The sequence below is a fragment of the Panthera onca genome, chromosome C1, assembly GCF_046562875.1.
Source record: "Panthera onca isolate mPanOnc1 chromosome C1, mPanOnc1 haplotype 2, whole genome shotgun sequence".
Taxonomy (NCBI): domain Eukaryota; kingdom Metazoa; phylum Chordata; class Mammalia; order Carnivora; family Felidae; genus Panthera; species Panthera onca.
In genome coordinates this window covers 216,679,032-216,700,146 of record NC_138346.1, presented here as the reverse complement: position 1 = coordinate 216,700,146, position 21,115 = coordinate 216,679,032, and the positions used below count along the sequence as shown (strand labels likewise).

The 21,115-nt window shown below is 47.5% G+C and overlaps 1 protein-coding gene across 16 annotated transcripts in view; it reads left to right on the top strand.

The window, feature by feature from the left end:
* Positions 1-21,115, top strand: part of CAMTA1 (calmodulin binding transcription activator 1) — an 852,124-nt gene that overhangs the window by 270,622 nt on the left and 560,387 nt on the right. For all 16 annotated transcript variants that reach the window (XR_013557729.2, XM_078452487.2, XM_078452488.2 and 13 more), the window contains one exon: positions 16,480-16,547. Coding sequence is in view for 15 of the 16 variants with exons in the window: in XM_078452487.2 (XP_078308613.1) it covers positions 16,480-16,547 (68 nt within the window). In the remaining variant the exon portion in view is untranslated. The remainder of the gene's footprint in view (positions 1-16,479; positions 16,548-21,115) is intronic.

Sequence of the window (21,115 nt, the reverse complement as noted above, 5' to 3'; positions counted from 1 at the left end):
GATGGAAAGAAGTAGGCTCTCAAGCCTTCCTTCCCCACTGGACTCTTCCTTAATTTCCTTCTCAGTTCTGTAACTTATGGCAAGTGCCTCCTCCTTGCTGCAGTTCTAATGGCTCTCTCAGCTTGAGTGTCATACCCCTCCTATGGGAGCAGAGGCGAGCGCTGGAGTCTCCCCCTTTGCCTGCCTCCTTTGATTCTCTCTTTGTTTGTGGCTCTCTTCTGGAACGAGTTTCCTTTGTAGATAATGGGATTCCATTATGGGGTGTTAGGGCTGCTCTGGAACTGTCGGCTGTGAGGGAAGATAGGAGGTTTTGATCAATGGTTTCTGCTTGTATCTTGGATGTGTTAATTTTAAGATGGCTTGCTTCTGTTTTTATTAGTTTTATTGGATTTGGGGTGGGGGAGGGGTTAGGATGAGTGTTAGTGTTTGTTCTGCAAGGAAATTTAGTTGTTCAGAGTTAAGTGGCTCTGCTTTGCTTGGAGGCAGAAAGGGCCAAGAACAAGTCAAAATGCTCACCTCTACTCTGTCCCTATAGGCACTGGAACCATTGTCTGCTACCTTCACATCCTTTTCTGACTCTTTTGAATGATTTAAGACCCACCCATTTCCAAAGGGCTCTGTTGGTTAATGTTGGAGCAGAGGTAGATATTTTAGTGCTGTGAGTAGGGTTATTTATTGGTAGGAAGAGAACACACACACGCACACACGCACATATACACACCCTGATATAAATTCCTGATTTTCATAGCTAGGGATTCAGAATTTATCTTAAAGAGAGGTGGCTACACAGAGACCAGCAGATGCAGGATATTTTTACATAGCTTGTCCCTTGTCCCTAGTTCTTAATGGGAGTTGGCAGTGTGTGGCTGTCAGTGACACTTTCTGTGCAGATAGAATCCTGCCAAGGTTGAAAAAGAAGCCAAATTCTTGCAACACTGCTTCTGTTTTATATTCAGGTTTATATCACTATTCTGGAAGGACTTATAACAACAATCTGTGCTCTTTTAGGCTCTCCTGATTCTTGAACTGAATCTGTCAGATCAGCAAGTCTATATCTTCATCCAAGGGTAGAAGTGTAGGGTGGGTGCTGTTAAAACAGAATCAGGATTCAGTTGTTCCTGGACATTATCTTTCCCTCCCACTTTTTGATATTGGAGAAAGCCCGGGTCCCCATAGCCTTTAGGTAATGTCTCTCTGAGGCAACAATGGTACCCTTGAAGTTTGAACCCTGTCTATGTCCTTTATTCAAAGATTGCTGCTATCTCAAAGAATAAAGTGAAAATCTAAAAATCTAAAAATTCATGGCAAGACTTTTGCTGCTGTCCATGATGGAGTAACTGGGAGCAGACTTGTCCTCTTGCCATAAACAATATAAACAAACTGGACAAAATACATGGAATCATATTTTCAGATGTTATGCAATAGTCAGGGTAGGACTTTGGTTCCCAAGAGGATATTATTAGTCCTACAACCGCTTGGTATTTCTGCTTGGAGGCATTTCAAATGTGATTTGAGGGAGGTTATCCCAAGCAGGGTATATGCATCTTGCTGAGTTGAGGAGACACATATCAGAGTTTGGGGAGATTGAGATGGCCAGATATCAGAAGGTAGAATGTCACAGAGGAGAAAAACCTTATGGAGAAAGTGCTCCAGAAATCTGCATGGGTCTTCTGGAAGTTTCTACTGGATATTGAACTGTTGGAATTCCACAAGGTTGAGCTAATAGCACCTAAGGCTATAAGATGAAAAATTCCCAGAGCTCACACAGGACTGGGAGGTGTTCAAATTCTGACCAGCCAAACTGGGCAAATGGGACATGTAGTACAGAAGGGAAAAAAATAATAGTGGGGCTAAGACATTTCTAGAGTAAGAGGTACTGTAGACCCACCTAAGATTAAGAGTAAGTCTTCAGAGGATCAGGTTGATGTACAAGTAACTCAAATGCCTGTCAGAGCAAAGCCTAACACTCTTTATTTAAAGATGTAACGGCTGACAGTTTTCCAAATTTGATGAAAATTATAAACCCAGTGATCCAAGAAGCTCAACACACCCCAAACAAGATAAATACAAAGAAAACCGCAGCAAGGCACACTGTAATCAAATTGCTTCAAATCAGTGATAAAGAGGAAATCTTAAAGTCAACCAGAGGCTGGGGGAAGACCCATTACAGTAGAGAAAAATAAGAATTTATGCAGATTTCTCATCAGAAACCATGCAAACCAGAAGACAGTGGAGTAAAATCTCTTATGTGCTGAAAGAGAAAAAGACCTGTCAGCCTGGAATGCTATATTCAGTGAAATTATCCTTAAAAAAAGAAAGTGAACTAAAGATGCTTTCCAGTAGACACACACACACACACACACACACACACACACACACACGGATGCACACACACACAGACTCAGACATACACACAGACACACGCACATCAGAGAATTCATTGCTTGCAGACCTGTAAGAAATGTTAAAGGAAGGTCATGTGAGGAAGGATGACAGCAGGTGAACACTGGGAGCTATACAAAACAACATGGAGTGCTAAAAATGGTAAACCGTATAGGTAAATATAAGATATTTTTCTTCACTATTAATTTCTTTAAAAGGTAACCAATTGCTTAAATCACTGCATTGGGGGTCTAGAACGTATCTGGAAGTAAAGTCTATGACAGCGGACAATACCAAGAATGAAAGAAGGGGCAAAGTGGAAGTACACTGTTTAGGTTTGCAATTTACGTGAGTATACCTAGTGTTATTTGAAGGCAGATTCTGTTAAGTTAAAGATGCATAACGTAAATCATTGAGCAACCACAAATGAAACAGAGGCAAACCTAATAAAACAATATGGAGATAAAATGGAATGCTAAAAAAAAAAAAAAAAATCAGTTAATCCAACAGAAGGCAAAAAAAAAAAAAAAAAAAAAAAGAGGAAAAAGGAACAAAGAACAAATGGAACAAACAGGAAGCACATAGCATGGCTGTAAATTTAGCCCCAACCACATTGATAATTACACTAAATACAGTCTAAACATTCCCAAAAGAAAGCAGACAAGTTGGAGTAGACGCAGATTTCTTAAAGTGAGCAAGAAAAAAATGATAAATTGAACTACCCAAGTTAAAAACTTCTGCTCTTTGAAATATATCTTTAAGAAAATGAAAAAGTAGACCAGAGATGGGAAGAAAATACTCATAAACCTTATTATCAAACCTTATTATGAAGGACTCCTATCCAAAATACAAAATGAACCATTATAATTCAGCAATGAAAAGACACACAAGCCTATTAAAAATTGGGCGAAAATTAGGGGCGCCTGGGTGGCTCAGTCGGTTAAACGTCCGACTTCAGCTCAGGTCACGATCTCGCGGTCCGTGAGTTCGAGCCCCACGTCGGGCTCTGGGCTGATGGCTCAGAGCTTGGAGCTTGCTTCTGATTCTGTGTCTCCCTCTCTCTCTGCCCCTCCCCCGTTCATGCTGTGTCTCTCTCTGTCTCAAAAATAAAATAAACGTTAAAAAAAAATTAAAAAAAAATAAACAATTGGGCGAAAATTAAAACAGACTTTCCAAAAGAAAATATACACAGGGTCAATAAGCACATGAAAAAAAATGTTACATATCATTATTTATTGGGCAAAAGCAAGTTGAAACTGCACTGAGATAGCCATATATGCTCTCCAGTGGCTAAAATTGGAAACATGGACGGTGCCAAGTGTTGACACGGAGGTGCAGCAGCTTTAATTTGCACACATTCCTGATGGAAATATAAAATAGAGCAACCCCTTCGGGAACCAGTTTGGCAGTTTCATACTTACCATATGACCAAGCAATTCCATGCCCTAAGTTTTTACCAAAGAGAAATGGAGACACATGCCCACACAAAGACTTGCGAACGAATGTTAATTCCTTATGAATTTTTATTCATAACAGCTCACAAATGGGTACAACACAAATGTCCATCAACATTTGAATGAATAGGCAAATTATGACAAATCTGTACAGTGGAATAATATTTTGTAATAAAAAGGAATGGATTACTACTGATACACACAACAGGAATCAATCTCAGAAACATTATCTCAAATGAAAGAAGCCAGACACAAAAAGAATACATACCGTATGATTTCATTTACATAGAATTCTAGAGCAGGCAAAACTAATCTCTAATGACAGAAGGCAGATCAATGGTTGCTTTCAGGCTGGAGGTATGATGGAGATGGACTGAAAAGGGGTATGAAAGAAATTTCATGGTGCCGGAAACATTTTCTATCTTAAATGTGGTGGGAGATACATAATATATTTGTTAGCATTTATTGAACCATACATTTAAAATGAATTGAAACGGTCTGATCATGAAATGGATGGAGGTCACCCAAATAGACATTTTTTTCAAAGAAAACATACCCATGACCAACAGTCACATGAAAAGATGCTCAACATCACTCATCATCAGGGAAACGCAAATCAAAACTGAAATGAGATGTTACCTCACACCGGTCAGAATGGCTAATATCAAAAAGAAAAGAAATAACGAATGTTGGCGAGGATGTGGACAAGAGAGAATCCTCATGCACCATTGGTGGGAATGAAAATTGGTGCAGCCGCTGTGGAAAATGCTATGGAACTTCCTCAAAAAGTTAAAAACAGAAGTACCCTATTACCCAGTCATTCCACTTTCGGGTATTGACCTGAGGAAAACAGAAAGATTGATAAGAAAAGATATATGCACCCCTACATTTATCACAGTACTATTTATAATAGCCAGGATATGGAAACAATCCAATAGCCAGGATATGTCCATCCATAGATGAAAGGATAAGGAAGAGGTGGTGAATATATATAGTGGAATATTACTCAGCCATAAAAAGAATGAAATACCACCATTTACAACCACATGGATGGACCTAGAGGTTACTATACTAAATGAAATAAGTCAGAGAAAGACAAATACCATATGATTACACTTGTATATGGAATCTAAGAAACGAAACCAATGAACAAACAAACAAACAAACAAACAAACAGAAACATACTCAAATCCAGAGAATAAACTCGTGGTTGCCAGAGGGGAGAGGTTTGGGGAGGATGGGCAAAGTGGATGAACGGGATTAAGAAGTAAGGACTTCCAGTTATGAAATAAATAAGTCACAGAGATGAAATGTTACAACATAGGGAGTATAGTCAATAATATTGTAATAACTTTAGATGGTAGGTGGTAACTATATAAACTTACCATGGTGAGCACTGCATAATGTATATAAATGTCGAATCGCTATACTCCATACCTGAAATTAATATAACATTGTATGTCAACTAAACTTCAATTAAAAAAATAAAATATATTGCCATAGAAAAACATCAGAAGGAATTTCTACAAAAATGAATGAATGAATGAATAAATAAGTTGCATTTTACTGTATGTAAATTATACCTCAGTGGAGCCGATTAAAGACCTTTTAGACCAGTGATCTACTGTGTACTTAGAGTCTGCATATATTACACCATGAAATGCAGTTGTGTTGTCCCATAGTTCAGGTGAGGAAATGTCAAGTCACTTGACCCAAATCACAAAGTCAGAGGGAGATGGAGAGCGACTTTTTCCTAGTCTGCAAGAAACTCTTATCTTCCGCAAAAGGCGGATGAGCTATTTTCACAACTTAAGGGCACACATCATTCCATTGCCTTTCAAACTACCGTGGGGCTGGAGTCTGGGAGACTTGGTACAGAGTTCTCACCGGGACTTGAATATTTCCCCCAACACATCCTTCTTCTCCTTTAGGTGTCTTTTCATTTCCCTATGCTTTTTAGTATGTCTTCTGTGCTGACACAGCAGTGAGGTTATCAGTATCCTCAGGGAGGTGGATGATTCTTTTATCAGCCAGGGTCCAGTCAGGACATAGAAACCACATTAGTTATTCGAGCAGGGGACATTTAGTAGAAAGAATTGTTAACTAGGAAAGGGTCGTTGACTACCAATAGGGATAAAGACAATTCTGAGGATTGTGGAAGTGCCAGGTGCTTCTGGGACAACGACCTGTGAGTTGAGGAAGAGTAGACCATAAAAAATCTAAGGACTAGAAGAGTTCCTTCCACCCCATGGGCTGAAATTCAGACCTTTTCAGAGCACCCGGCCGACGTAGGAACATGCTGGCTGCTAACGGTGTAGGCTGTAGCTGGTCTGCAGAGGTGGCTCGGTGTTGCTTGAGGGCTTTGGGAGGACCAGAGCGGCAGGCTGCCAGCGAGGGAAGGCGCTGTGGGGTGTCGCTGGGGCTCCTGGGCTCCTGCTGTGAATAATAGTGATGCTGACAATCATAGTGACAGAGGGCAGAGACCAGAAGGGAGACATCTTGCCACCGTCATCTTGCATGGTGGCTTCGTGCTCTCTACTGACGAAGCTGAACATTTCGCTAGGCTGGCCCAGGAGAAATGTTTACAGGGCCCATTGTCAGTGTCATAAAGCAGGACAAATAAGGGTGCAGTTGGAGCCAAAGGATAATCAGTTGACAACTGGCACAATATTGAGATAGAAGGTGGGGCAACCTCGGGTCCAGATTAATCAGCAAATATTGTATTGAGGGGCAATGACTGCTCTAGCCAGCATATCTCTCTCCTAAAATCTATCGCTCGAAATGTATTTCTTTCTGGATGACCTAGATGATTTATGTCTCATAATCCACTTCATTTTCGATGCCAGAAACCTCCGAGCAGGAGGCCCAAAGTCATGTGCCTGCAAGGTCCGAGCAGATGTTGTGAGCGGAGAGAGCCAGCCAGGTGGGGAAGGCGGCCGTCTGAGAGCTCTCGCCCTTCCAAAGGGGCAGCCGCTCCTCAGCTCCAACCAGCGGTGCTGCAGGAACGTGGCCCGGAGCAGCCAGATCTTATTTTTCAAGAGAAGCTGGCAATGGCCACCTCCCCATCCCAGAGTGCCAGCAAATATACCGAACGGGAACAAATTCCGTGGGCATCCACACCGGCGCTTCTCTCGGGGCTTCCTGTCCTTTGGAGACGCCCTCCCTGCCTTGTTTGCTCCAGCCAATTGGCTTTCAAGCCCACTTACTTCACTTCTGAAAACATTCAACTTCGCTCCACTTTTCCACTCCCGCATTGTAGTTCAGGGTCCCAGCCTGTCCTCTCTGCCACCGCACCGTCCGAGTGCTCTCCTTGTGCCTCCCCTGCGCACGAAGGCTCTTAACGGCTCCCCTGGCTCTTGTGGAGAAAACTCCGTTCACTGGTGGTCTTCATTCTCCCCCCCGGTCTGGTGCCTCCTTACCCTTCCAGCTTTGGGTTCTGTCACTCCCTGCGCCCTGCGGATTCTCCCTACTTCCCGTTAATCCAAGTTCCCCAAACACATGTGCTTCTCCCAGCTCCCTGCTCTCGCACTTGTGGTTTCCTTTCCCTCACGCCTTTACCATGTCCGCCTGGCAGCCCCCTACTCACTCTTCAAGACCCAGTTTACATGTTAGCTCCTCGGCGAAACCTCCATTTCTCTTCTCAGCATGGACACATGATCTGTGCTGCTCGTGTGGCCTCACCGTCTGTGTCGTGGGCACACAGTAGCCCTGGATCCTGCAGCCCCGCCTGTCTTCCCAGCTGTATTTCTCAGGATCATTACTCCTATGTCTGTATCATTAGGGCACCACCTTGCGTGGTGCCTGGTGTATAGTAGGTGCTCAATGATTCACCAAACGATTGAACCAATGAGTGGACAATGAAACTAATCAAACACTCGGTGCATTGCTTCTGCACCGAATCTTTCTCGGAATATTTTTGTGATGGCTCATTGTCTCTGCTCAGATTGGCACTTTTTAAAAATGTTTACTCATTTTTTGAGAGAGAGAGAGAGGCAGGGAGGGAGACACAGAATCCGAAGCAGGCTCCAGGCTCCGAGCTGTCAGCATAGAGCCCGACGCGGGGCTCGAACCCGTGGACTGTGAGATCATGACCTGAGCTGAAGTCGGACACTTAACTGACTGAGTCACCCAGGTGCCCCTTGCATCGGCACTTTGATGGCCATAACCGTGCTTTACCACATCTAAATAAGGCAGCCAACTGGTCCAGGCTTTATTGCAGAAGTCTGGGATGTTAGGAATTTATCCTGAATTGCTACGTACCATTTTGTGGAAAGTCCTCCGGATGTCTTTGGATCCCTGAGATCTTAATCACCACCTTTCTCATAAAGTGTCAGTGTAGGGCTATGCTACCACTCATACATAAATATATATATATATATATATATATATATATATATATATATATATATATACATACCATTATTCTATATGCTAGTTGTTTATAAGAGCTGGTCATTTTGAAAGCATGATTCAGGGTGGTGTTTTTGATTTGTGGGCAGGGACCCAGAGCATCCTGTAGAGGGAGTTGGCTTGGCCAGCTGGCTGCTTGGGAGGTACATCAGTGGATGGGGACAGGGATGTATGGAGAAAGGGCATTGCACTGTTGGACCCAGGGTCAGAATATTTGTCATGAAGAAGGAGACCCACCAGCTTTATGCATGGGGAGCCCTGCAGGCGAGAGATGCCCCTAGGAGGGGGTTACGGAATGGTTATTTATTTAAATTAAGGCCAATTATTTTTTGTGAAGTGCAGTGAGCAGTGGGTTCTGGGAAAATGTGCCTCCACTGTAAACATGTTGGTTAGAAGTCATTAATGTGACATTCACACGTCCCTAATAAAGTACATAACACAGAGATCTGGCACCATTGAAATACCCAGAGGACATTAAGTATGAGTCTTAAAACCAAGAGTATTGGAAACAAGATATTTTTACTTCTCGTTTGGGAGTAATATAATTGCATTTTGTGACTCCAGCAGATGCTGGGGCCAGCTGCTAGGAGAGTCCTGGCTTCCCCTCCCCGCCCCCCCCCCAGCTTTGGTCCCTTACAGATAAAACCCTTGTGCAGAACTCTCATAAAAAACAAACTTTAAAAATTATCCCTTGGTTGAAGATTCATTTTTTTTGGTGTGCAAAATATCTGAGATTATGTAGACCACAGATATTTTTATTGCTTGGATTCGGGAGTATAAAAAAACCCACATCTCGATACAGTTTGTTGTTTTTGTCTATTTAATTTGTCCCAAGAGGCACCAAAGGCCCCTTGAGACTGACCCTACTCTCTCCCAGACACTGTACCCGTGCCTTGAAGACAGATCGAGGGCGGACTGTCCCCGGGAGATCTGAGGGCAGCTTCACACGACATTGTTGAAGGGGAGGCTGGTTCCTCTGGGCTGGATGATTCTGTGGGGTCTCTGCAGCAGGAGGGAGGCTCCTTCCGGAGAGGGAATGGAAGTAACAGCCAGCTTGGGCCGAGAGAAGGAGTGAATTCAGCCTCTCAGAGAATCCCGCGTCATCTCCCCAGCAGATGCGGCTTCCCCGCACGCCAGAGGCAGGACGCGGCTCCTCACCTCTGGGGTGGGCCTGTGGGGCCGAGCCCTGCTTCAGGAAAGTGTTTGCTGTGGCTGCCTCCGCATTCACGCCTGGGTTCCAGGTCTGGCTTTAGGAGGCATATTGTTTTTTGCAGATTCCTCTGATATCCGTATCCGGGGCAGCATGTCCAGTGTGGCAGCCGCACGTGGCCGTCGAGCGCTTGAAAGATGGTCGCTCCAAACTGAGCTGGGCCGTAGTGGAAAATGCACACCAGAGCTTGAGAACTCAGTATGAAAAAGAGTGCCAAGTAGCTCGTGACTACTTTCTCGAAATTGGCGAGATCATAATCATTTGGAGCTCCTGGGTTAAAATGGACAACGTGATGACAAAACATATGATTAAAATTAATTTCTCCCGTTTGTTTCTGCTTTTTTGAAAACGTAGCCTCTGGGAATTTTGAAGTCGTGCCCGTGGCTCGCTCGCCTTTGTGGCTCGTGTTCTGTTTCTAGCGGACAGGGCTGTTGGGGTGCTGGCGGCCTGGCCGGGGGCTGCCTCTCGGGCTGTGGTGCTCTGCGCTGAGCGGAACGTTTCTGTAGCGCCTCTGCACACAGGGCCCCCGAGCCTCCGTGGCACCTGTGCCTTTGTCCCTTCACCTCCACAACCTCCACGGCTCCGACGTGGGCTCTTTCTGTCCGCGTCCTTTAGAAGAGACTGGGCGTTCTTTCATCCCACCGCCGCCAGGTCTACAGTTGGCTCTGGATACAGAATTGTTTGGGACCCTAAGGTGTGGTCAGAGCTGAGACTCAGACCCTCCCCAGATGCTGCAAAGCTGGGAAGAGAGAACCACCAGGGGCGAACATGCGAGCAGCAGCAGGGACTGTGTGCTGGGAGGCCAGGAGTGGTGAGCCATTACTGAGAAGGTCACGGAAGCTGGAGTTCATTGGAGTGAGGCAGCAGGGAGGACTCCCTGGAGGAGGTGGGCTGTGAACAGGGCCAGGCAGGTGGCACGGGGGCTGAGGTGGGAAGGGCGAGAAGAGCCAGTCTCAGGGAAGCCGCTGCGGGTGACCGCAGCCTGCTGGCCACCGAGAGGGGCTTTGCGGTCCTCCATCAGACCCCATCAGCCCCGGGGGGCAGGCAGGCCTGGCCTTGCCTGGTGATCGGACGGTAAGTGGTCAGCGTGCCTTCGGTGGTGGAGATTCACGACCCCACGGCGGGGACGAGGCAGCGTCGCCAAGTGCGGGGCTCTGCCACCCCTGGGCCCCGCCCTCGCTGCCCCCCTGGAAGGGGCTGGGTCAGTGCTTAGGGGAGGGGCCCGCCCACCTTCCTGGTCTGCAGGGACGGGACCTGGTGCCGGGCAGACGCAGGGGCCCGTGGGACTCAATGGCAGCCTGTTCCCCGAGCCCCTGCCACACACGGATGCCACACCTTGGCGGCAGCTTTTGTTTGAACGTCCAAAGGACAAAGTGAACATTTAAAACCTGCAAGCTGGACAGTCTTTGCTTTGGAGCCTGCAGTGAGCTCCCTCATCTTGACAGCCGGCTCATTCTTCTCAGCGATGCTGCAGCACCGAGGCTCCAAGAAGAAGGTGACACCAAGGGAGCCAGGAGGCTGGAGAAAGCCTGTGGGTGCAAGTCCACGGCAGTGGTGCTGGCACCTTCCGCATTCCAGTGCCACACCTCGCTGGATGTCTGCACCTTCTTCTTGATCTTTTCTTTTTTTCAATTTTTTTAATGTTTATTTTTGAGAGAGAGAGAGAGAGACAGAGAGAGAGAGAGAGAGAGAGAGAGAGAGAGAGAGAGAACATGAGTGGGGGAGGGGCAGAGAGCAAGAGGGAGTCACGGAACCCGAAACAGCTTCCAGGCTCTGAGTGGTCGGCAGAGCCCGACACAGGGCTCGAATTCACAAACCTCGAGATCATGACCTGGGCCGAAGTCGGACCGACTGAGCCACCAGGCACCCCTTGTTCTTTTTTTTTTTTTTAGCCCCTAGGCACTTAGTACATTCACAGTTTGGGGTAACCTTCACCACTATTTAGTTCTGGACAACTTTGTCCCTGCAAAAGGAAACTGCATACCCAGTAGCAGTCACCCCTCATTCTTCTCTTCGTCCAGCCCCTGGCAGCTGCCAATCCTATGGATCTGTCTGTCCTGAACATTTAATACCAATGGAATCCTACAGTATGTGGCCTTTTCCCCTGGCTTCTTTCCCTCAGCAAGTTTTCAAGGTTCATCCGTGTATCAGACCTTTATTCCTTTTTATGACTGAACAGCCTTCTGCGGTGTGGACGTCTCACATTTTGTTTATCCATCCATATTGTGATGGACGTTGGGGTGCTCCCACCTTTTGGTGATCGTACATAATGCTGCTTTGAACATTCACGTATACAATTTCATTTGAGCTCCTGTTTTCACTTCTCTGGGGCAAGCTCTCTTCTTGGTGAGTGCTCCGTGAATTTCCTGGGCCAGATTTGAGTTTGAGAGCCAACGAGACCATGCACGCACCGTGAGTGAGGAGCCCTGGTTCCCAGCTTGGCTCAGCCACAGATGTTGACCTTGGGGAAGTCGCTTCCCTTCTCTGTGCCTTAGTTTCCTGCTCTGTAACAATGAGGTAGACCGTATCTGTTTCCACTTGCCTAGGTTGATGGAGCTTTGGGGAAAGAGGGAAAGGCCAGATAGTTGGGCTGAAGATCTTTTTTTTTTAAACCTCTTTCCTCAGCTTTGAATGTCTCTCTTCTCGCCTGTTGGCTTTCTCTGCATTGTAAGATATTTTAAGTCAATAGTGTCTGAATATAAGGGATTCTCACTGTCAATGAAGTATAGATGGTCCCATGAATCATACAAGGGTTTTGGGTGGAAATGAACCTGATCGTGCTGGAAGGAGAGAATCCCACTGATGGATGTTCAGCCTGGCTTCCCCTGGTCCTCCGAAGGGTGGTGGGGCTGTGAAGTGCCTTCAGGTCATTGGGGAGCAGGAGGCTGTAAACCATGTTGGAGAAAACGTGACTCTCCACATGCAGGCTTCCTTTTTTCCTGAGCACATCGTAAGAAATTCAGAACAGCAGTGGAGAGTGTAAGCTCTGGAACCATTCCACATTGGTTTGGGTTCTCGTTCCACAGAGACTAGCCATGTGACCTCGGGCAAGCCACTTAACTGCTCGGTGCCTCAGTTTTCTGACCTATAAAATGGGTATGGTTCCTGCTTCATGGTTTGTTATGAAGGTTAAGTGAGGTTCTCCCCCACAAAGTCCTAGAGAAGTACCTGGCCTCAGACATCGTTCTACTAACGTTAGCCATTGTGATGATAGTAACGATGCTGCTGACGAGAAGCCTCTGTTTCCCCCCCAAACCATCCCCTGCCCTGGACGAGCTGACTGTCCTTACTCTGAATTTTGATGGTTCTTTCTTTGCTCTACACTCTTTAGCACCTACTATTCTGTGCACTTCCTTGGCATATGCACATCCATTTCCCCAAGATGTTCTTAGCTTTGGGACAGTGAGTCTGCCCCCATGGTCTTCCCATTTGGTGATGAGGTGGACCAAGAGCTGGGCCAGGGAAATGGGCTATGCCACTAGGCAGCATGGGACTGGGAGTAGACAGGTAACTCAGACACGCCCAGTCCAGCTGGAAGCCAGACAGCAACACGGTGACATTCGTTGGTGGCTGAGTTCAGCTCCAGTGCCTGGCCACTTGAGCACCACAGAGGCAAGTACCTGGGTCTAGGCATTCAGTTTCCTTTGCTCAGAAAGGCTAACCTTAAGTGGGACGAATGCTCCACCAAGGGGCTCTGTGTGGGAGGTACTGTTGTCTTGGGGTGGAGGAAGCAGTGGCCTGTGCTCAAAGGTAGTTCATAAATCACGGTGACTTCCTATGGCTTGGCTTGCTTGCACAGCAGCTCAGTAGACGTGAGATGGTCTACACAGAGCCCCCACTGGGTCTGGCTACAGACTTGACTGGACAGGTGACTCTGTAATGGTGCTGATGCTGCCCCATCATGTTGACTTATCTCTGTCATCTACCTGACCATGAGTTCTTCAAGAGTAGGCTTGAGGGGGCTCCCATGTGGCTCAGTCGGTTAAGCGTCCGACTGTTGATTTTTGGCTCAGGTCGTGATCTCCTGGTTCATAGGATCAGAACCCAACTTGGGTTCTGTGCTGATACTGCAGAGCCTACTTGGGATTCTCTCTCTCCCTGTCTCTCTGCCCCTCCTCAACTTGTGCTCTCTCTCTCTCTTTCAAAATAAATAAACAAATAAATAAATAAATATATTTTTTTTGAAGAGCAGGGTTCAGAGTGGTCTTGTTCACTGGTGCACGACAGATGCTCAGTAAATATTTGTAGAGTAAATGTTGAAGGCAATAAGTGGTCCAAGGAGTTTATTTCTTTGAAGGACAGTAGCAGTAGGGGCAGCCCTGCCGGATTGGGGTGAGTGTTGGCCAAGGGATGTTCACGAAGGTCTTCTTTGGGTGTCTGGATCTGTGGAACACTGTGGTAAGTCTCCAGGTGGTTGGGATGCACTGTGCCCCCCATCCCTTCTGGGCCAGTAGGGGGCACTTAGCTCTCAGCATGATCCTGGGTAGGGATGTGGATCCCAGGGGTATTCCAGTTGGCGCAGGCTATTTTTCTTGATGCCAAGTTTTCTGAAATTCAGGTAGTTGGGCTGATGCTCATAAGCGGTTCAATTTATCCATTCATTGACTCCGGCCACTGTCTGCTCTCCGTGTTTTATGAAACCAAGTGGACACCCATAGATAAATGGAGGGGTCAGCTCCAACTAACTCTCAACAGTCCCTGTGATGCTATCATTCCTGCGGGCATAGGGGGTGGAGAAGGATGGAGGGTGTACATCGATGAAGGTAAGTCCAGCAGTGCTGGCAGCTTCCAAGCTGGACCATTTTGGTACCTGCTACCTCATCAGGGCCTCTAGATGGGCAGCTCACATCATGTCGATCTTATGATGATAACAAAGGTAGCTGTGGTTCTGGGGCATTGCTATATGCTAGTCAGTGTATTAAGAATTGTTGCTTCATGAGGTGGTATTACCTCAGTTTCATAGAAAACTGCTTCTACAGGGTAAGCAACGTTCTCAAGATCAGACAGCTAACAAGTGTCAGAGCCAGCACCCAAAGCCAGGTCTGTGTGCTTCCGTAGCTTAACTACAGCACACCTTCCTCCTGTGGCTTGCAGCTAATTAAAGCCAGGTAAAGGTTTACTTAGGAATTGCTGCGTTTTGCTGTTTTTAAGCTATCGCTTCACCTAGTAATAAACCCATACAGACACACAACACACTCAGAAGTTGTGCACACAGACACACGTCCTCACTTCTACATGCACGTTTATTTCCATCATGCCCCCCCCCTTTCTTCCTTCCCTCCCATCTCCCCACCCGTCCATCCATCTGCCTAATAAACGTTTGTCAGGACACTGTTAGGTCCTGGGGATACATCAGTGATGACATATTCCTTGCCCTTGAGGAGCTCATGATCCAGTGGGGGATGCTATTCAAGTAAACAAGTAATTAGGATGCCAAGCGATAAATCATATGCAATGGAGGGTGGTGTGGTGCCATGGGAGAGCACGGGATGGGCAACCGACCCTGCCATGAATAGTTAGGAGGGCCAAAGGGAGTGGTGTTTGCTCTGGTGAGGCCTCATAGGTGTTTTCTAAGGAGAGGAAATGGAGCATGGAACAGAGCAGGCTCAGAGATGAGAGAGAAGCACGTGCTGGTTGGTCAGTGTCTTTAGCTGCCCTCAATGACAAGAACATGGGCAATGAGGCAGCTCTCTTTTGTCCATGGGTTTCCACTTCCCAGGTGCTTGGTGAAAGGTCCAGGGTTCCAGAGCGAGGTGGTGTGGACTCTGGTTCACCAGTCACTGGCCACCTGGTGGTAGTGGCTGATGTCCATGATCTATGAGACCCTGATCTCCACCTGAGTCTGTGGCCTTCAAACCGCATGCCGTGGGTGACGTTTTCTACTTTAACCTGCTCTGCTAACAGTTTTGTTGAGTCTTTTCTTTTTCTTCAAGGGTGGGTTCAGCATCTCTGGTCACAGGTGTCAGCCCCGTTATATCCAGGCCCAGAGGAGGCTAACTACAGAGGAAGGGTGCGAGCCTCTGCCTGGCTGGGCTGTTGCATCATCACGAGCCCTCTGGGAACCCTGGCTGCAGAGAAATTCGAGATGAAGACTCCCTCTCTGCATGTTTTCATCGTCGAGGGCCGCAGCTCCGTGCTGTCTCATCATCAAGATCAAGGGAAATGTGTACTAGTCCAGCCTTAATTTAACTTCCAATCCCTGCCAATTTCATGTTAGCAGATCTGTTTGGAGCTGGAAGTAATGGGCCATATCATGCCCCAGAGCCAGAGCAATGACTTATGTTGATGTCACCCACTGGCTTTTTATGGAAATTATTAATAAATCAGTAATTCTATCTGCAGTGATGTTGTTGTGTTTATAAATATTTAATTTACCTTTAGGTGCCCACATTTTCTCCATCTTTGCCTTAAACTCTGCTGACATAGCTCTTCTCTCTGAAGCGCCGCTCAATAGATTAAGTTATCAGTAGAGGGAAAGGTTAACCTCTCTCTCTCTTTCTCTGGCATATGGCTTTATCTTTTCTTTTTAATCTTTGTGTGATTTGGCTCGGGGCTGGGGGTGGGGGTGGGAATCAAGCTGAGAGAACCTGACGTCTCTCGTGACAATGATGAAAGATTAGTACGGCTTCGGAAGGAGGCAGACAAAACTTTCCAATGATGACCTTGTATGAGTGCAGACCTGTTGTTGGGCATGTGTTTGTCCCTCCTTCAAATTAATGACATTCAGTATCTGAAATGGTGTCTGATGTTTCGCTCCCACAGAGAAATATCTTTGTCCTTGTCACCGACTCATCTTTTGAAACCCAGTGCTTTGATTATTATTGTATGGCAGGTTGAATGGAAAGGGCTTAACGAAATCAAAATAGAAGCACCATCCGAGTCAAGTGTTTTCCAGCAGAGATGGGGGGGGGGGGGGCAGCCTCGCCAGGGAGGCAGCAGCTGGGAAGCAACAAGAACTTTCTTAACTCTCAGGAGCCGATGTGAGCTAATTGTTGTTATTATTTTTTTATTCTTCTGTTGCAGGAAATTGCAGCTTATTTAATAACATTTGAGAAACATGAAGAATGGCTAACCACATCCCCTAAGACAAGGTAACGTCCCAGATCTTGCAGTTTTTCGACTATGTACAGTGAGTGGATTGATTTTCATTGATTACCTGGTTTGGCCAGTCAGTTCACGGGCAAGTTGAACATACCCCGTTGCCTTTGGTAGCTCGTGACACTGAGGTCTCGTTAATTGACCTAAGATCGTGGCAGTGGACGCAACCGGCTAAAAGCACGGCTGCCGTCAGACAGAGTTGGAACTTTTAACCTGATGGCTGAACGCCGTGTCCCCCCAGCCGGCGGCTTTGAAGGCCTCGGCAGGCGGGAACATCAGGGGAAGTTTATTTTGGGAAAGTGCCCACCTGCCACCAGTGTTCTCTAGAAACTCGCTCTCTAAAAGGGAAACTACCTTAACTGTCCACTCTCATCTCAACGTGTCTTACAAACTGAGAGTCGAGCTATTCTTGGCGGTGGTAAGAAGATCTCCCAGATCAGAAGCAATGACTAGGTTTGCAGTGTGTTGCGTAGTAAATGTGCTTGAACCTACCGACTGCCACAGACGCCGAACTTCCTCGCCACTTGGGGATGGGGAATTGGTGGAGACTCAGCTGCTCTGTGTTCTGCAGCACAGGTGATAACTGCTTTGTGGAGAACAGTGAAGTTGGGGCGCCGGGTCTGTTTAAAAGGCAGGCTCTTCTTTCCTGCTCTCTCAGTTTTTCTTTTTGGTACGTTACAGTGTAGAGCTTTGGGAATATGTGGCCACCAGCTGCCACCCCTGGTCCATCAGCGGTGACGGGGCCAGGCGTTTGTCAGAGTGATGAGCGTTAGCCAGAGTGTGGCTCACACGGTGGCTGGGCTCTGGGTTCGGCTGAAGAGGCAGAAGACTCAGTCTGTTTCACTTTGGGCAGAAGCACCAGATTCTGCAGGAAAGTTAACAGACCAGGGAAAGGGGCAGAGGTGTGTCCTCTGTCCCCTCGGCCGGTTCCTTGATATTCTTGTTTCTGAGCCATGGAGGAAAGAGGGTCTTATCCTCTAGAACGTTTACTCATTCTAGAAGGTACTTTAAGCTATTACTTTATTAGGATTAGGTTTTACCGCTTAGCATCATTTAGATGAGGACAAAAATGTCCATTTCGGAGGAGGTTAGAGGATGCAGAGGGGAGAGGTTAGTTCTGAGATTCGTGTCTCCACAGGTGGGGTTAGAAGTTGGCTCTGATTTTTTTTTTCCTCACCTTTCAGCCTGAATCCCCCTGCAGGATGTCCTCAACTGCTCAGCTTTCTGGGGCTGTGATTTCCTTTGCTATAAAATTAAATGGTTTGCATCAGTCAGCTTTTGCTGGGATCATGCTATCTGAGAAATAATCTCCAAACTTAGTGACTTGGAACAACAGACTTTTTTTTTTTTTTTTCCTACGTATGGGTCTGTGGGTTGGCTGTGGCCTTGGTTGGGTTTAGGACGGCTCCATGTGTCCTTCTGTTCCAGGCCCCGGGCTGAGGAAGCATCCGCAGTCTGGGACGTATGGTCATGGGGTGTGGCAGAGCCTTGAAAGCCTAAGGCAATCCATGCGGGCAGACTGACGATCTCTGTTGGGTGTGGTATCATACATCACGGATCCCTGAGCCGAGGCCATTCCCATGGCCAAGCCCGATAAGAACAGGGTCAGGGAGGACATCCTTGCATGGAGTGTGGGTGGGGGCAGAGAGGAGACTGAACGGGGCACAGTCTACTGTTTGGTGAGCATAGTCGTGTCCCCAGCTGTGGAAAGCTGGGAACGCTCATCTATCCTTTCTTCTGGGGGCATCTTTTGGGCAGACATTCCCAAACTTGAGAGGGCACCGGAATCAGCCGGAGAGCTTGCTAAAATCCATGCGCTAGGACCCAATCCCCAGTTTCTGACTCCATAGCCCTGGTGTGGGGCCTGGGGACCTGTTACTTGTAACAGGCTGCCAGGTGATGGGATGCAGCCAGTCTGGGGTCCCACTTTGAGAAGCACTGCCCTAGTTTCTTTGGCGCGGGGAAGGAAGCCTGTCCGGTTTCTGTCTCCGCACCGTTTCCTGACCCCAAACAGTGCCCTCATCTCAAGCAGCCTGCAGCTTCCCTGCGCGCCCTTCATTCCTCAGCGAAACCCTGCTTGAACGTAAGTGGAAGGAAAGAAAGAGCTTCTCTTTAGCCAGAGAGTGAGATCCTCCGGAACGCGTCCCGGGCCAGACGTCTGATTTCAGATCCACAGACACGTGCTGTGCTTCAGAACACCCTGTGACGGCAGATCAGTAGAACATTTCAAGCAGGGAGTTTGCCTCGTGCTTCAGCCTTCGGAGTTTGGGTTTCAGTTGAGAAGTGACTGTCACTCACGGCCGTGCCTGACTCACTTGACTTTCTGGAGTATAAATAGAGCCAGGAGACTTCCCATCCCCAGGCACACGGGGCGTGCATGCCGCAGGGAGGGAATGTGGGTTTCAGTTATTGACAAATTCGGCTTTGAGTCCTGGCCCTATCACTCAGTCACTTGGTGACTTTTAGAAAGTCATTTTAGCCCCTCATTAAAAGCTCCACTTTCCTTCTTCACGTGCGAAATGGAGTCGATGGTGGTCCTGTCATCACTGGGCCATCACGAGGATCTCATGGGCTCATGTTTGTGATCCCGCCTGCCGTGAGCCTCAGTGTCGATGCACAGGGACATCACTGTCCCTCTTGTCTGCGAGGGGTGCTCCCCGGGCCTGCTGGAGGCCACAACTTCAGGAGACATCTGCCAGCATTTCTCCGGGCTTTGGAAAGATGAATTTATTTCCTAAAGGCAGAGGGTGCAGACAGAACGTTTCCTATTAGTATTATAATCTCCACTCCGTGTTTACACTTGAAAGCTTCTCGTCCCAGGAGGAGGAAGAGTTGCTGTGGTTGTTGGAGGACTTTCCTAAATTAGTTGTTGAGTTGAGTTTGGATCCCCCCCCCTCCCATCTCCAGTATTGAAATTAATTGGTGCAGTTAACTGCTGAGTTCATACAAACCGGCCTCCTGGTACTGAGGAATTAATGACACCAATACTCCGCTGAATGAGAAGGCAATGCAACTTCTGTTTGCCACCGCGGCCGCCACTGCTAATTCCATTTTAGAAAATTAATAAAAATGAATTGCACCACTGACATTTATAGAGTTTCCTAATAAAATGATACATTGTTTGTGTGGAGGAATCCCTATTAAATTAATTGTTGTAATCAGTTCACATATAGATGTTGGTATAGGAGCTGCACGGAGACCCGCTCCCTGTCTCCGTGGCTCGCCGACGGCTGGGGGTTATAAATATAGCCCTTGCTTCGATCCTGCCCTAATTACAGAGAAGGTCCCAGGAGCCCCGCTCACCTGTTTCGTAATGAGGTGTGCTACAAGGAGGCTCCCAGGGTTGGGGGCCTCGGGGGTGGCAGCGGCACGACGACAGGGTTGAGCGTTGAATGTTTAAACAGCCCATATTGTATTATCAGCAACTGGGACCTTCTGGAAATGGCAGTTTGAAAAATCACCCTTCAGGACGTCTTTATTTGGCACTTGCTGTGTGCTCAGCACTATAATAATTCCATTTGGAGGCCCCGGGGAACGCCGCACTCCCCACCCCACCAGGTGAATTCGGAGTCTTGGAGTGAAGAGCCTCCTCCCTCGGTCTAGAATGTTCTTCCAGCTCCTCCTTCTGGCCTTGATTTGGTGTCACTTTCTCTGTGAGGTCTCCCCTGAACACACTATTTAAAATCACACCCCTCCCATTCAGCCAGACCTCCTTTCCTTTCTTCTTGTTTTATGTCTCTCTAGAGCACTTACCACCATCTGACACACGATGTGTCTCACCTAGTTATTTGTTTAATTCATTTATCCATGAACTGACCTCCTCTCGCCCAAAATGAAAATACCGCCATGTGCCGGTGTGTTCATGGGGTAGCCCTAGGGCCTGGAACAGCGCCAGACACACGGCAGGAGCTCAGCGAACATTTGTGGCGTGAACGAGAGAGGCAGAAGACGCATCTGAGCGTGTGAAGGAAGAGATCTGGGTGTTCTCTGTTCTATTTTTGTCTTCTGTGTCTCCCCAGGACCAGCTAATTGACCTAGTGCTGTGCTTTTAAGTCCTTTCGCAGCTCCGCCAGGCAGCGAGATGCAGAGAGGGTATGTGGGCTGTCCAAGGTGGCACAGCAAATGTTAGACCTGGAACTTGAGCCCAGGGTTATCGCACTGCAAAGCTCGTGATCTTGGCTTCTCTGCAGTACCGCCGTGTGGGTGTGGGGTTTGAAGAAGGCCCAGTAAATCGCTGTGCTACATCCTCCCACCTCCCATCTCCAAGAATCCTGAGCCACCTGGGAGAACCAGGCACCAGGCAAAGCCTTCTTTTGTTGGCGAGTGTGGTAAGGTGGTTCAGCCAGGTGTGTTTCTGTATTGCCCTCCTGAGTCGGATTTTGACTCCACCCCCCCCCCCCCCCCCGCCCCGCATAGTGCAGAATGCAGAGTCGAGCAGGGCACAGGGAGGCAGGCTGCAAAATTTAGCAATCCCAAGAATTTATTGCTTTTCCCCCGGGAGGCATGCACCTTCCCTGGAAGCCGGGGACATGCAGATCTCAAGCTGGAATTGGAAGAATTC